At 54.3% G+C, this 16552-nt stretch overlaps 4 protein-coding genes across 4 annotated transcripts; 3 read left to right on the top strand and 1 right to left on the bottom strand.

Moving 5' to 3' along the window:
* Positions 1-2069: 2069 nt before the first annotated feature.
* PG997_004770 (uncharacterized protein) lies at positions 2070-3845 on the top strand (the record flags this gene model as incomplete). The annotated part of the gene is made up of 2 exons (XM_066809085.1): positions 2070-2743; positions 2798-3845. The coding sequence occupies 2 exons, from the start codon at positions 2070-2072 to the stop codon at positions 3843-3845; spliced, it is 1722 nt and encodes a 573-aa protein (XP_066672703.1).
* Positions 3846-5490: 1645 nt separating this feature from the next.
* On the bottom strand, positions 5491-8815 carry PG997_004769 (uncharacterized protein; the record flags this gene model as incomplete). Its single annotated transcript, XM_066809084.1, has 6 exons — positions 5491-6140; positions 6218-8091; positions 8149-8468; positions 8534-8600; positions 8654-8671; positions 8808-8815. The coding sequence occupies 6 exons, from the start codon at positions 8813-8815 to the stop codon at positions 5491-5493; spliced, it is 2937 nt and encodes a 978-aa protein (XP_066672702.1).
* Positions 8816-9302: 487 nt separating this feature from the next.
* On the top strand, positions 9303-9898 carry PG997_004768 (uncharacterized protein; the record flags this gene model as incomplete). The annotated part of the gene is made up of 2 exons (XM_066809083.1): positions 9303-9794; positions 9848-9898. The coding sequence occupies 2 exons, from the start codon at positions 9303-9305 to the stop codon at positions 9896-9898; spliced, it is 543 nt and encodes a 180-aa protein (XP_066672701.1).
* A 3241-nt stretch (positions 9899-13139) lies between these two features.
* PG997_004767 (uncharacterized protein) lies at positions 13140-14940 on the top strand (the record flags this gene model as incomplete). The annotated part of the gene is made up of 4 exons (XM_066809082.1): positions 13140-13317; positions 13376-13637; positions 13690-13948; positions 13984-14940. 4 exons carry the CDS (start codon positions 13140-13142, stop codon positions 14938-14940), a joined length of 1656 nt encoding a protein of 551 aa, XP_066672700.1.
* Positions 14941-16552: the final 1612 nt, after the last annotated feature.

Below are 16552 nucleotides of genomic sequence, written 5' to 3'. Positions count from 1 at the left end.
TGGCATTGATCAATTGAAGTAAAGTGAAGTGAAATGAGGTGGGCAGGCCTGCTTGGTACTAGGTAGCCTTGCCTCTGATACCATGTACAAAATCGATCTTCCAGTTAATCATTTTCGCCTTGACTGCAGTAGCTTAACCCATGTTTTCCGCAGGGCTTCTAGTATGTAAGTTATGTAGTATCGATCCTGCTCATCCATCCAGTGGCGTGCGCGCATTTCAGGGAGTACCTGTCCCCGAGTAGGCCTAAGCAGTTGGTCAAATTAGCGGTAATAACCTACATACCTTCTAATGATGTACCTGTATCACCTCCTTGTTCTCCTCCTCTTCCTCCCCCTTGCCTCCGCCGCCTCCTCGTCCCTCTCTATCAGGCTGTCTCTTAGACGTTGAAAGTTGCATCAAACCATGCCTGGGTGGACTCGAAGAAACCTAGACTGGGCGTGCTGCAGGAAAAGCTGCTCCTCCCACACATATGGGGCAAATGAATGGCTGACATCCACTTGGGAATCTGAGTGTACATCCACACTTGACTTACATGCACACATATCAATGCATGCCTAAAGTTACTTGGAGGGAAAGAGGGGAAATGGACAAAGTACATAGTGTTCAACGTTCGGCATGCGCGTACGCATGGGGGAAGGTAGGTACTTGGTGGCAGGCACTTATCGCCGCCATAGGTACAGCAGATATGTAGGATGTTAGGTACATACATAAGATAGCAAGATAAGTACGCCAGAGAAAAGACAGCCAGACAATGGGACCGGTAAGTACCTGTCCAACACAGTCAATCAATTGATCAATCAATCAATCAATCAGTCACTGGATCTGGATGGATTCTTCGTCTTCTTCGTGTTGCAGCCCACGTAGTGACCATCGACCTACTCTGGACCTACTCGCTAGGTTACCACCAACTACGACCTATCCGGGCTAGCAGCCAACCCTCGGATGGGTCCCCTAGCCCTCCTCGAAACCCCCTCCGCATCTCTAGAAAAAACGATCCTTGTCCATTTGCAATACCTTCCGATCTCCCGGTAATTTTGCTGTTGGTCTAGCCAGAAGCCAGAAGCCTTTTTTCTGTCGCATTTGGTCAAATGCTAGCTCGCTAGGTCGCTCGCCCAGCAGCAAGTGCAAGTGCAGGTGCAGGCGCAGGCGCAGGCGCAGGTGCAGGTGCAGGTGCAGGCGCAAGTACTCCGTACTGTACTGTACCGTACCAGCCGTACCTACCGTACATACATACCTACATACCTACGACTACTCCAGTTACCTTTTTCCCATCTGCCACCATATCTCTCCATCCGTCCACCCACCCATCCCGCGCCATCCACTCATACCCCTTCCCTTCGACATTTGCTGCCTCGCCTTAACTTGCGTTTCCCACACCTTGTTTTCCGTGCTTCTTGCATACATACATATCACGGCGGCCACCACCACCACCACCACCGCCAAGTCCTCCACAAACCCACCAACCTGCATTCCGTGTCGTCCTTCTTCATAAAGACTCGGGCAGGGAACAAGCTAGAGCCCCCATCCTGTCTCGCTTGATCTCAGTCTTCCGCATCCGACCGACGACCGTTGTCGCCAATTCCATGTATATATCGGCCCTTTTGACGATCGGTATCCATTTCTCCTAGTTCCTTCATGGGCTCCAGGATTTCTTGGGGCAACTGGACTTTCGTTTGATAACTTGATCTTGGTTCGCAAACGTTGGCTCAATCACCCAACCCCTACTCTCTTCGCCATACTTTATAAGTGCTTACACCACTCTGCATCGGGGCCAACCTCGACGCTCGAAGCTGTCTGTTTTGCCGGTGCCGGCCTACTACATCACATCACCCCAGAGCATACCAGCACTCGACGTACAGAAAGAGGATATGAATCCATCTTGAGAGGCCGAGAGAGACAGAGAGAGAGATAAGCCCCAATAAAGCCAGTGCCCATGACGATTGCACCCTGGTCTTGAACGGGCACAGTTGAGTAGGAGGGCTTGGTTCGGCAGTCTACACAAGATTCTGGAGACACTCGTTCGATTACTTACCCCTACTCCCCAATAATCGCCACCACAGCAGATACAATGGCTGTCGTGCTATCCTCCGAAGACAACGGTCTCTTCTCGTCGTCCGCTCTCAGGCGCTCACAGTCGCAGACGAAGTTCATGTCTAAACACTCGCAGCATTTCCACACGTCTGCACCCGCATCTGCATCTCACATTGCGGACACATACCACCAGTCGTATCACATAATATCAGACTCCAATCCCTCATCGGCGCCGTCCTCGCCCGACACCGTCCACGCCGACTCGGTTACCCCTTCTTATTCGTCCACGCCAGCTACCAGTCTCTCCTTGGACGGCCATTGCGAAGACGACGACATTCTACTACCAACCTACGACGATAACCCATATTTCGCACCTCTTGAAGACCTGGAAGCCCCAGCGAGCCCGAGGACTGGGGACTCGTACCCAGTCTCGCCCGTCGACCATGGAACGCCGACTACCCCTTCGCGCCCAGATTCCCCCGAGCTGACTGATCACGCCGAGGACGACACCTTTGTCACACATCATCCTACTCAACACGTGGACTATTTGTCACACAACTGGAGGGAAGAAGACATATGGTCCTCGTGGCGTTATATTGTGTCCAAAAGAGGAGAGTACAGCAACGCCTCGCGTCTCGAGAATGCCTCATGGAGGACATGGATGAAATCCAAATATTGTCTGAAGACTATTTCTCCCGAGACTCTTAACTGGTAAGTGACCCGGAATAAACTTCCTTCAACGTCCAAGCTCTAATCTCCGCACAGGCTCAAGGACTGCGACGTAACGTGGCTGTATGGACCGCTACAAACGCGGCAAATCAAACTTTTCTCCATGGATGCGGAGCACGGCAGCAATTCGCTATCGAGATGTGATTCTTTCATCAAGAAACCTATCTTGAAGAAGCGGAGCATGTCTGAAGTCATGCTACAGAAGTCGATATCTTCGTCCTCTCTGCTGAAGCAGGCAACGGCAGCGGTCCAAGCTCAACAAGATGGCCCTGCCCGGGTATCCAGGCCGATCCTCCAACGGGCGGCCACGGATTTTGCTACCTTCCCGTTTGCCTCGCGAAGACTCAGCCGAATGAACACCAGCTTGATCCCCTCAACCAATTCTTCGGGGGCTATCTCGCCATCGGCTGAACGCAAACACATCCACTTTGATGAGCAGGTCAAGCAGTGCATCGCTGTTGAAGTAAGGGGCGATGAAGACGAGGAGGAAGAGGCAGGCCATGGCCAATGGAATTACGACGATGACAGCGATTCCGATGACGGCGGAATTATGATGAAACCCACCGCGTCGAAAAAGAAGCCGCTAAGGGTGCGCAAGCAAGCGAAGGTACCAGCGACCACTGAGAGCAAAACGATTGCCATGCTGCCTTCAACGACGCTCAAGTCGAAGGATGAATTCGATGTCTCTCAAGATTCGGCCATGCGTCACAGCTCGAGCCCGCTTCGGAGTCCTATGCTGTCCCCTTCGCCATCACATGAGACTTTACGACCATCCAAGTCATCGGGCCGGTTTTTTGTTGGAGGTAGTGACGACGAAGAGGACGAAGAGGGGACTGATACGCCAGTCTCTAGTCCTGTCGATCACCTTGCTCAGACTCGAGGGCCCAATCTGCAAAGATCGGCCTCTGTCAGCAGCCTTGCTGCGGCGCCCGCTGGTATGCGCCGGACTGAGTCAGGCATGTTAATGCCATATGAAGAGGGCGACAATCAAGGGAACGAGGGCATAATTGGTCGTGTCATTGACACGGTCAACACCGCCCGAGATATTGCACACGTCATCTGGAATGTCGGGTGGAAGAGGTGACGCCGATGCAAACAGTTCTGCAGCGTTCGCTTCCCCGAATATCCGCATGGGGCGACCTATACGGCAGCCTTGTTTGTACAGCTGGCTTATGGGCATGCTGCATGCCATATCTATAGAGTCCACAACGGCCGTGGATCTACTATGCTGATGTGCTGGTGTCTGCCTGCCCTTGAGTGGATGGTACCAGCCATCATGCAGATCAATTTTGATTTCAAAACGCATTGCCACTGGAGTTCGGGCGGTTGGGTTTTGGTCTTTTTGTCTGGTTTTGCTAGTGTTTTCATTATAAGAAATTCTAACGGATGTAAACATTTCGGTTGGAAGGGCAGGAAAGGGACGGGAAGGGTTACGGTATACAGGGGACATCCGAGGGCAGTCATTGGCGTTCTTGACGGCATCATGTTATCTGGGACTCATGATATGAAATGAACCAAGGCATGGCAAAGAAAAGCGAATTTCGGGAGGTCTCACGGAGAATACCCACGTTGTGGCATCGATCCATGGTTGAAGGGCATAATGTGTTTGCCTGGACAATTGACGATGCGAAGTGATCTGCTGGAACTGGGAAGGGCCAACCAACCTCGGCTACTGCTTGTGGCCTAGCCGAGGGAAATTGGGGGTTTACCGGCTTGGTCGACATGGAGCCATGATAGGCTTCCGATGTCCCAATCCTTGAGAAAAGCGATACGAGCATCACGTCGGGGTCGAAAGGGGCAGGACCTGGTTGCTCTCGAGGGAATCTGGCCATGTCACGTCACCCTGTCCCTAACGGACCCGACGATGTGTGTATGTATGTACAGTTTGTCATGTTGGCCTCACTTCCAGTTTTATGCACGTTACATGAGTACAGATAGACCATGGGTAACACCGGTAAAGTTCGGTGTTGTCAAAATCAAAACTTAACACAACTCATGCTTATCTGGTGATGCCTGGCGATAATAATGCCTCGGCAACCACCGTGCGTTTGTTCTTAGCTTCGTACCATGACCAGAAGACATTCACTCTGGGCATGCGACGAGGCGACAGGTCAGGCCGAGAGAAGATCTTCAGGGTTCTTGGTTCATCTCCGGAGGTCAAGTGACAGACAGGAGTGGAGAATTTTACATGACGGAATACCTCGGGGAAGTCTGGGGTTGTTTCGGGCTTGTCGCACGCCTTCTCACGTAATCTGCCGGAGCGATTCAGTAGCCATCGAACCGTTGCGAAAACGGACAAGCACACGATTCGAGAAGCCCGACTGGTAGTGCGAAATGGAGATAAGTATAGAATTCTATGCGCACATTAACCGTAGTCAGCACTGTGACCAAGCTGCCAGCCAGTCAGTCTTATTGACTCAGAATACGTAAGCCTCTATCTAAATCGTACACCTTGGCTTCCTATTTACCACTTAAATACACGTGACCATCATAACGTCCACCCATCCTGGTATTACACACCGGTGGTCTTACATGCGACTCCAGTTTCTTGTGTCCTCGCACTACTATTGTTACAGCAGTCGCATCGACGGCATACGTATAAACACCACAAAAGAGGAGATTATGAAATACAGTAGGAAGGGAGGGAGGGAGGGGGGGGAACCTGTGTCAAATCTTTTCTCCCGTGTCTTAGGCAGTCAAAGTGTCTGCCTCGAGAGCGCCAGCGGCTGCTACCTGCTGCTCCTCGAGAGCACCAGCAGAAGCTTTGCCCCGTCTCTCTCAAGTAGTTCGATGGCCTCGACCAGGACCTGGTTGGCGGGCACATTGATGTCCTTGATTTTGACCTTGAACACGTCGCCCAGCCGGACGTCGGCCACCTTGGATACATCGTTCATGGCGTCAGGCCGCAGCATGGCCGGGCGGTGGAACCAGTCGAGACGGCCGACGATGCTGCGGCGCCCCGCGACATGGGCCACGGTGAACTTGAACGTCTCCGGCAGCGGCGCCTCCTTGAACTTCCAGGCGCGCACGAGGGCCTGCAGCACCCACTGCTCCGCCCCCTGGCCATTGTTGAGAGCCCGGATCTGCTTCTCCCGCACTCGCAGCATGGGCAGCATACGGTCCAGCTTTTTGCGATCAAAAGGGAGGAAAGAGTCGTCCTTGTTGCCTACCAGGCTCTTGCCCCGCTTCATCTCTTCGAGGATGGCAGCCTCGATCTGCCAGTGGACGATGAGATCGGAGAACCGGCGGAGAGGCGAGGTGGCCTTCGTGTACATGTCAACACCCATCGTGAAATGAGGGCCCGGGGTTGTGCTGATTTCATCGCCACCTAGAAGTGCGCGAAGATGCCTCCATTGATTGTCCTGAGGCCGTACGCCGGCTTTCAAAAGGGGTAGAAGACATCACGCGTGTACTGCTGGATGAGCGACGTGTTTTGGGTCGCGTGTGGCTGCGAACGATAGAGAATCGGCACGCCTCGCTCGTTGCACCACTGTGCAGCTACTTCACCTGCCAGGCGCATCGAGTTTTCGACAAGATCTGTACCTTGGTTCTGAGAGAATCCTACAGTGATTGCAGGGTCTCCCGAGACACTAATAAAACCGTTCTCTAAGGCGGTTTGTTTGGTAGGTTGCAGGTAGACGCAAGGCTCGGCACGAGGCTGGTAGAACGGGGTGGCACCTTTCTCGAGACGTTGCCCCTGAATTGCTTTACCAAGCTTCGACAAGAGAGCCAAGTCGTCTTTTTGTTCGTCGGTGAGTTGATCAGGTTGCATCATGGCTCTTACAGGGTTAGTTTGTTGCGGCATGCGCCCAATGATAAGTTGTTCAGAGCTCCATTTAGGATCCTTTCTTGTTTCGCCAAGGGCATTGTTGACCGCTTCGGGTGTGATGAAGACAACGTCGCCGAGTTTGCCGGGTGTGATCTTCCGGTCTAGCAGGTCTCCTTGCGTGTTGACCAGAGCACTTATAGTGAGACAAGGCCTGTTCTTACCGAGGGAAAACGCGTCGGCACCCAGGCTGGACGGCAGCATACGAGAGTAATGGCCTTGGAGGTAGACGGTTTCGGGAATGAGCTCTGCGTATTTGGCCACCTGCGACTCTACACCAATGGCGGATGCAGGATCTGCCACATGCACATGAATCCAAAACTGGTCAGGATTAGATGTCCGTTCAACAGAAACACCATCGTCGATCTCGGTGGTGGACTCGGCATCAATGCAGTAGGTGGTCACCTGGTCCCAGTGCTCCCGACGACCCTCAAAGACGTCCGACTTCATGCTCTTGTCTTCCTCGCTCAACGTGGGTCGGATGAACCCGCCGCCGCGCTGCACCTCGACGCCTGGGAAACGAATGCCATATCGGGACTGAATCTCCCAGGGAGGTATCCAGCCGACTTCTTGGAGGAAGGTCCAACCTGCAGTAGTGGTGAAACCCTGGTCCTCATACCTTTCAATGGCGCGAATGATAGCCGATCCCAAACATTGCAGGCGAGAGTACATCGGGAACTTCTGGTAACTAGCCCACAGCTCTATGAATTGCAATACCTCGATATCGGTGGCGGTCCACTCTGGCAAAGGTCGCGTCGGCTTCTCCGATGGCCCAATAATTCCATGAGACGAGGGCTTGCGATGCGCCCGGCTTTGGTCGATAGCTTGGCGCGCGGTCTTGACAAAATCCAGCAGAGTAGCGGAATCACCCCTGCGTGATCTCCCTCCACGTTTCTCGGGCGTTGTTTCCATGTAGTCTCGCACCAAAACCTCGACTCTCTTTATGATGCGCACCTCGGACAGCGGACTCACTTCAAATAGATAAGATCGCCGGTGACCAGTCTGTTTGAGCGGCCGGAAGAACATCTCATCCTGCAGGAGGGCCCTGTGCACTGCGTACAATGCGGTCGAGCTAAACTTGCCGTCCTTTTTCGAGGTAGACGGTAAAAGAAGCTCGGCAATCTCGTGGAGATCAAGATAGCGATGTTTCACGGAATCTCCAATGAAACCACTAGAAGAATCCAGAGTCCCGGCATTTTCCTGGTAGATAGCCTCAGCCGCTTGAGTGAAGTCGAGCATCTTGCGAAGAAGTGGTGCACCAGCAGCCCGCGACGGCCCATGACCCAGATCCTGCAAGGCATTGAGCGCCTCCATGGGGATGTTCCCCGAGGGAAGCTCTGCAATGATGGCTTCGAGCTCGCTGGGGTGCACAAACTTGGGAACCACGAACAAAGGGTTTACGCCGATTCCAGAAAACCATTTGCCACTACTGGTATAGTAGTGCTCGTAGCCGCCTATGCGGCCCAGACACACGGCGAGCATAGGTCGCCGGGAACCATCGGAGCTGCATGGTGCGTCAGCGCAAGTTCAAGGTAAATCATCAAGGAGGAGTTCGGCATACCTCAGTTCCACCATGTCGCCGGGTGTCAGCATGGTATCGTCGGATCTGAGCTCCGAAAGCTCGTCGCCCTGAAACAAGGGCGAGTTGGCATCGAACTGCGCCATGGTTACATTCTGAGGGCGCGTGAAGCTGTTGGACAGCTCACCCAGATGGGCGTGATCTGCCAGCATCGCTTGTGCTTCGTCGGGGTTGTCCCTCTCCCAATTCCGTAGACTCTGCCTGATCGGGATCTGTCCCTTTGATTTCTTGGCCCGATAGGCCGAAATCCGGGGGCTGCTCCCTCCATCCTGGTTCCGAGGGTGCTGCACCGTGGCAAGTCCCTAGCATCACGGTTAGCTGCTATGTACAGAAAGATGGTCACCCTCCTCCAGTGGGGTTGACCTACCCTGGAATTTCTCCATGGCTGGTTCCAAGAGGCTGAGGCTTGATACGACTTTCTAGCCCAGTCTAGCCTAGAAGATGTAGCACTGGAGGCCAGCCTTCGGGAAGTACATTGCCAGCATACGTAGGACCGGCCCGATGCCTGTAACATGGTGCCTCTGAGATATGCGATGCGTGCGGTGTACACGGCGCTGGTTGCATCGCATTGGAATGCCGATGGAAGATTTCTCGGCCAATTGGGCCAAGGCCGTCACGTGCTCGTCAACGAGCCGACCCACCCGCCCATGATTGGCCGGTTCCACTCAAGGCGAGAATGTCGAGTCATCATCAATCGAGAGAATCGATCGATTGCTACGACAATGGCTTGAAACACCTTCAACAACCGTCTATCATTGCAATCGGCATTGGGATAAAGACATCCGTGCTGGCCGTGGTGGGCCAAAACCCAAATCGCGGTTGCAAAAATGTGCCAAGGTAGCTAGAGCACTGTCTACTTTGTAAGTCGCTCTTCAGAACGCGGCAAAATTGCAGGTCAAGGTAAGACATATCCGAATGCAGGCATTTCGATGATAAAGATTCCATTGTCGGCGAAAAGGAATGTGTTGTCACTATATTGCCCCTTGGCCTCCGCCTTCGTCGGCAAAGGCCTGGCAGATACGCCCTTTGTCTATAAAGTTATTCTTAGGTCGTCCCCCGGAAGCCCTGACCTGTTCTCTACCCTCGCCAGTAGTGATTCACGACAATCCACTTTGCATTACCAAGACAAAGTAAAAATGGCTGTCCGACGATACGCGCTTCTTGCACTGGCCGGCGCCGCGCTGGCCCAGATGGACGACATGCCCATGTCCGCTCCCGTCGCCCCCGCCGGCGGTATGTCCACCATGCCCGCCGAGGCCATGCCTTCTTCCATGGCTGCTCCGACGAGCGATGCCGTCTCTTCGCCCATGGTCTCCCTGCCCATCACCACCAACACGCCTTCGTCCGGCATGGGTATGGAGTCTGGCTCCGCTATGACCACGGGCATGAGTGCTTCGATGCCTTACGAAGAGCCCATGACAAAGACGACGACCCCGTCTTCGATGCCAATGGAGTCATCGCACACCACAGCAATGGCCAGCAGCATGACCAAGATGAGCACCATGACCACCATGCATACTTCGATGGCTGGTATGCCCATGGGTACCGGCGGGATGATGCCCAACGGCACCTCTGGTTCTGGTGGTAAGGAGCCACCCATTTCCGCAGCTGGAGCGACTGGTGTTTCTGTAAGTTCTGCCATGTGTGAAGAAGTACCACTGCACAGCTGACACTCCGCTAGATTGGCCTTTTCATTGCTTCGGTTCTGGTCAGCACTGCCATGTTGCAGTGAAATTGGGAACTGCCTTCAGCCCTACCAAAAGCTGCGGTCGCCATGAAGTAGAAGGTTCTCCGCAGCTCGCTAAATCGTACACATCAAGGTTCGGATACAATCAAATTGGGCGTCTTGTTCGGGGATATCGAGGGGATTATTAGAGGGAATATATTCTTTTTTCACCAGTTACTCCCATACACGGTTTAATCGAGTCATGTCTCTATCAGCGCCGTTCCTCAAGTCGTGATTCGACCCAGACGCCGCTCCTGGCCATGGGAATCCGTGAATGGGGCGGAAATTTTGCAGTCGTTGACCCATACTGTCCTCTTCTGGACCATGCGTGGCCCTACGATCATGGAATATCTGAGAAAATGTGGGTTGCTCTGCGGAGACGCGCCCAGGGGCCATGCGGCCATTGTACTCCAATATATAGAGAGAACCAACCAGGAAACGAAGGACGGGGCTGACACGCCATTGATCAGCTCGAGACTTCATCGCCGGGTCATCAGGTGTATGCATATATGGACTGTGTTAATTGTAAGCTTTCGCCAGCGGAACGTTGTACGCCCGGGACTGTTCTTGGTCAGTGTTTGTTTGCACTGATCAGATATAGTACCCTCATTCATCAGCACGCCGGAATACGGGCGGAACCAATGCAACAGGCAAGCAACGCAATTCGATCGGCCGCACAGATACAAACCCCCTCTGGTCGGCGATCTTTTGGTCTGGCCAGAGCGGTAGGCGTTGGGTCCGTTGAGCAATCACGCATGACCTAACCTACTGAGCTGTCTGGTAGGGATCGAAGATGCCGGTACTGGCTGGCAATAAGAATAGAAGCCGGGCAAGGAGGCAGGCCCGCGGCTGGATCAGCAGTTGGAATGACTTGATTCGAAACCCGAACCCACCAGCTATCGAAAGCTTGAATATCGGGAACCGAACCAGGAGGGAGCGTCGAACGAGGGCGAGGCTAGACGTGCTAGATCTCGCTGCTGAACGTTGAAGATAGTTGCCTCATTTGGGCCGTGTGGGGAAGGAGGCTTGGAGGAGCCGACTGGCCCACGGTTCAAATGACAGCTTCTCCAGCAGGCAATTTGTATACGAGGGCCGGGGGTGGGTGTTGGCCGGGGGCTCCGGAGCCTTGCAAGCTTGGGGCAGCAAGAAGGCAAGTCTGGCAAGGCGGTAAGGCGCAGCGGTTTACGTGGAGCCAGCGAGCTTAAAAGGGGGAAATGGGAAGCAGTCAGATAAGGTTAGCCTGGCAGCGAGATGCTGGCTCGGCCATTATTCTTGGTGGCGGGTATGCTCGTAAACGCAGGCCTTCTCGAACGATGTGAGAAGGCTGACCGACCGGCTACCCGGCCATGGCCAATCCAATGCATTTTTCTCTCTCTCTTCTTGACTTGACTGACTCCTTTCCTCGCAGGGCCAGGCAGATTCGAGACAGAAATGCAAATCGAAGACACACATCAAATGTCAACGTCTGTGCCCCCCTTGACGTACCCGACTCGCCAAGCTGGGCACAGTCCTGACAGCAGTCAAGCCACGGGCAGACGGGCCTGCTTGTATTGATTCGTTATGCAGGCCCAAGTGACCGGAAAAGGAAAGGGATCAGCCCTGGCGGCGTGTTCTTTTTTTTCTTTCGTTCCTTCTGCGAGCAGGCGGCCGAGCGGTCCACGCTGTCAGTCACCAGTCGTTCCCCAAAGAAAACGAACCAAACTGTTGTGCCCCCTTCCCACTTGCTTGCCCGAATCTCTACTTATATCTGTAGGGCTATTGCGACTGCGTGCGTGCGTACGTGCGTGTAGTGCGGTGCATCTCTCCTCTCTTCTACGCACAGGCGTTGGATTGAAGCGGATGAAGATGTGCTGATAAGCTCGGCGATGAAATGAGGGCGGGATGGAAGTTGGCATGCATTTCGATACGTCGAGGAGCACCAGCCTGCCAATCCTGCCTGCCAGCTTGGGTCGTTGGGAGGATCGGTTGACCAATGCAGACAGAACCAATGGGTCGACCTTGCAGGGTTGAGGAGCTGCTGGCGCGAAGTTGCAATTTCCCAAGGTCGCTTAACTAATTTCCCGTTGTTCTCCGGACCACGCTAGCAGTGGCGCCGAGCAAGTCAGCATAAGCTCCACGAGGCACACACTTGACACTGGAAGTTAGCAGTACAACGCCTTAGGTGCGGCCTACAGCCTACAGCCTAGCACCCGCTGCTACGTCGCTGGCCCCCTTCTCCTTAATGCAACCTCTCATTACGTCCTGTTTCCTTCTTCCCGCTTGTCACAGTAGCCTGCTATTTCGGTAAACGTCCAATTTGCCTAAGCCATCGCGGTGCGGTCGACTCTTTCGCGGTCCAGTGTCGATGCCCCCATGCAAGGGTCTTCGTGGACACCCCCTGGCCCGTCGCCACCAGAACAGCCTGCTTGATTGGCCGCATTGATGTTGCCGAGAGACTTATGCAGGTACAACGAGTACTGTATATGTGTAGACCCAGCAAAAGAATCCACATCACGCGACCGATGGATAGCACGGAAACCAAAAAGTCGGGCAGAGGCAGAGGCAGAAGAAAACATGTTCGTTCGTTCATTGACCCCAGTGGTGTCAGTGTCAGTGTCAGCGCGACGCACCTCCAGAAAATCGACATGCTTGTCTCACTGTGCGCGCGACTGCTACAAACCTGTCATTGCGCCATTTCTCGTGGGTTCTCGTCTCATGGCGAGGGCGGCGTGCTTGACAGGCCGGGTACGAAAGGACGACAGCATGACAGGACGACCGGACAGGCCATCCATTCGACCAGCGGATGGGCTTGGGGGATCCATCACGGGCCAGGGTCGCAGAGGATCCCGGCATGACCAGCGGTGATGAGAGATGGGCAGGCTAAAGAAAGAAAGGTCAAGGTACCAAAAACAACAACCATGTCAATATCAACCAAATTGGGTGTCCATTCTGTATGGGCAGCCCACCCGCGCTCATCTCCATCCACGCTCGCTCCCACCCCCGTGAAGCCATGCACCATGTGCCTCGCTCTGATAATAAATGTACCGCGATCTGCCCTCGATCTGCGTTTCTTTTCCTCTCTCTTCCCTCCCTCACGGAACGACCCTTGATGTTAATGCAATCTTCGTGATAGCATTCGCCAACTTTCGTCCTATACCCTAATTTCAACAACCGCTTCACTCTTTCAGCGGGCACTCGTTCATACTACGAATAATCACGAAAATCAGACTGCTGCTTATATCTAATCGCTCCGGTCAACCAAGGAATAATGAAGGGAACTTACGCTGTCGCCGCCACTGCGGCCCTGGCTGGTGCTGCCAGCGCCGCCGCCCACCGCCGTCACGCCCACGACGCTTTCCACGGCCTCGAGAAGAAGGACGCCGACAACGGCATCTGTGTCCCCGAGTGCACCACCATCTACAGCACCTGGTACGGTGAAGCTACTCGTAGGTCAACCTCTGCCCGCCAATGAGTCTTGTTCGAGATGCTAACAAGCGCCGCTAGTTCACAACCCTCACCCGGCCCCGGCCCCGTCTACTACCAGCAAGCCCATTGCTGCCTTGAGCACGCCTTCTTCGGCTCCCCGAAGCCCGCCACGACCGAGGTCGCTGTCGTCCCCACGCCGGCTCCTCAGCTGTGCCCCTACCCCCGGTGTCTACACCTTCCCGGCCACCACCATCACCGTCGACAAGACCACCACCGTTTGCGGTGCCTCCATGACCTCCGTCCCCAAGGGTACCCACACCCCTTGGCGGTGTCACCACCGGTGTGACCGGTGCTACCACCATCACCGTGCCCTACGCCACTGTCAAGACCAGCGAGGGTGTCACCACCAGCACCATCGACATCACCACCACCTTCTGCCCGGCTGCTGGTACCTACACCATCGGCAAGCACACCACGGTCCTCACCGAGGACAGCACCATTGCTGTGCCCTCCATCACCTCGTACCTCCCGGGTACCTACACCCGCCCCGAGGTCCAGACCACCATCACCAAGACCAACGACGTCATCTACTGCCCCTACGAGAATGTCAAGCCCACCGAGGCTCCTAAGCCGGTCATCCCCACGTCGGTCGTCCCCGCGGCTCCCGTTACCCCGCGCCCCTCCAGCCCGGCTGCCACTGCCCCGGCTTCCAACCCCCGGCTTCCACTGGGCCCGTCTACTCGGCCGTTCCCCAGGTTCCCGCCTCCTCCGCCGAGCAGCCCAAGCCCAAGCCTAAGCCCACTCACGCCCCCAGCAAGGGCAACGGCAAGGCTCCTTGGGCCATGACTTACACCCCCTACGCCCAGGACGGTAACTGCAAGACCAAGGATGCCGTCATGAAGGATATTGAGGCCCTCTCCAAGGCTGGTATCACCACTGTCCGCACCTACTCCACCGACTGCGACACCCTCCCCAACGTTGGTGGCGCCTGCAAGACCTACGGCGTCAAGATGATCATTGGTATCTTCATCGATGCTCCCCACTGCTCTGCCAACAACCCCACCGTCTCGGAGCAGATCAACGCCATCAAGAACTGGGGCCAGTATGACCTTGTCGACATCATCTCCATCGGTAACGAGGCTATGCTGAACGGCTACTGCACTGCTGGTGAGATCGCTGGTCTCATCCACACCTGCAAGGAGACCTTCACCGGCTACACTGGCGGCTACACTACCGCCGACACCCTCGGTGCCTGGCAGATGACTGGTGTCGCCGAGACTCTCTGCGGCCTCATCGAGTACCCTGCTGCCAACATCCACCCCTTCTTCAACGCCCAGACCACCGCCGACCAGGCCGGTACCTTCGTCAAGAGCCAGATGCAGATCCTCAGCGGCATCTGCGGTGTCCCCGGAAAGTGCTACGAGACCGGCTGGCCCAGCCAGGGTAAGTGCATGGGTGCTGCCTGCCCCGGTAAGGTCGAGCAGGAGACTGCCGTCACCAACATCCTGAAGGAGGTCCCCAGTGACGTTGTCCTCTTCTCCCTCGAGGACGACCTGTGGAAGAGCGACCAGACCGAGTGCGCCTGCGAGAAGAGCTGGGGTTGCAAGGACATCCTTAAGACCGTCATCAACCTCTCCCTCTAAGCAACAAAAACATGTACCTGGCCCAATTCGAACGGGTTGGCTGTCGTCACATCTGATTCCACCATATCCTGTACATAATTTATTTGCTTTAAACTGATTATCTGCATGTTATGGGCAATACGTCTTCCCTTCCTCGGTCAGTTGGATTTGCCGACTCGCCATGCCGCCGCCTGTGGTGTGCCTCACTCACCCCTACCTCCTATCAACGGCTGTTGCGTGTGGCCGAGAAAGTGACCTGTTAACAGGCTGCGCCCGGCGTTGTCGATAGCTGTTCTTATATTTTTCCTATGTGGGTTCGAGATACACGGTATATATCGAGGGGAGGGGGTGAAGGAGCGGAATCACTTGGAAAGACGCAACATTACGTGCCTGAAAATCCCTGGCTACGCGACAATAGGGTCCCATTCATAATGTTGTAATTTACTAGTGTCTATTGATGAACAGCGCTGTTTGACCCGTGTCTACTACTATATTCTACTTCCTCGTTTTTGTGCTTCTGTGATCTGTCTCGATGCTTATGCTGGTGCTGTCTCGATCTGAAGAAAAAAACCCTCTTTTATTTCTGCCCATTCGTCTTTGGTTTTCGGTACGCTTACTTGCCGCGATCTTTGGCTCATTTCTGCAAGTGCATACTTGAGTCTATACACCTACTGTATCTATCTACATGTAGAGTACCTAGCAAGTGGATGGGCTGGTAGGTAATCTGGGATCAGGTGTATGCAGCTTATTTAGGCCCATCTGCAGATCGGTATGAAAGTCGCGTACTAGGGAGCGTGCTACTGCGAAACTAGTAGCAGCCAACGATGGAGATATCTATAAGTATCTACCAGACTATCTAGTCTACCAAGCCACCCGCCAGCCCGCGTGCCCCCTTCGGCTTCCGTCTTGGGTTTCTCGCGTTCTGGTAGCAGTAGCGCCTTGCCCTGCCCTGGCCTTGTCGTGTAAAAAAGATCCATCCGTCTGCTGCTTGCGCGTTTAGTCATGCACCGGGAGGAGGGAAGGAAATTACATGCTGATGCCGGTGACGTAATGCATGCGAAATGCTAGTTTGGTCGGTTCTGCTCTCCCTCCCCTGGAATGGCATCTGCGTCTGTATCCAGAGATTGAGTGGCAAAGGGATGATCCAATGGGGGTAGTAGCAAGCAAGATTAGATTGGATGTCTGCATTCCTCTACCAACCACCTAATGGCAAACAAATTTGTCCTTCAACTACTGTTGTGGGCGCCTATTGCCGTTGCTAGCTACATTTGTTGCAACAAGTTTACCTATGTGCTGCCGGCCATCTAGGAGTTGAATAGGGGTAGCTCGTAGGCGTTACAGGGTAAGCTACCAAGTTTGCCTGCCTCACCTCCTTTCGTACAAAATCCATCTGATCCTCATATTCATTGCATTTCTCTTTTTCCACATGGAAGGCGAAGTAACACCCCTTCCCGTTGCAAGAACGTAGCGACAACTAAGGACCACGCGCGCGTACACACAGAAGTTATTCATGTCGGCAATCCCCTGCGACTGGTCAAAGCGAGGCAGTGATCCATGTATGACTACTTACACAACAATTCTCCATTATCCTCGCAGCAACAGCACCTTTGCGCGCCCGGCTTTCCATTTCTTC

This window comes from Apiospora hydei (genome assembly GCF_038363865.1).
Source record: "Apiospora hydei strain CBS 114990 chromosome Unknown utg000004l_segment0_segment0, whole genome shotgun sequence".
Classification (NCBI taxonomy): Eukaryota; Fungi; Ascomycota; class Sordariomycetes; order Amphisphaeriales; family Apiosporaceae; genus Apiospora; species Apiospora hydei.
The sequence above is the reverse complement of the archived record's forward strand: the minus strand, read 5'-3'. Positions and strand labels throughout refer to the sequence as shown.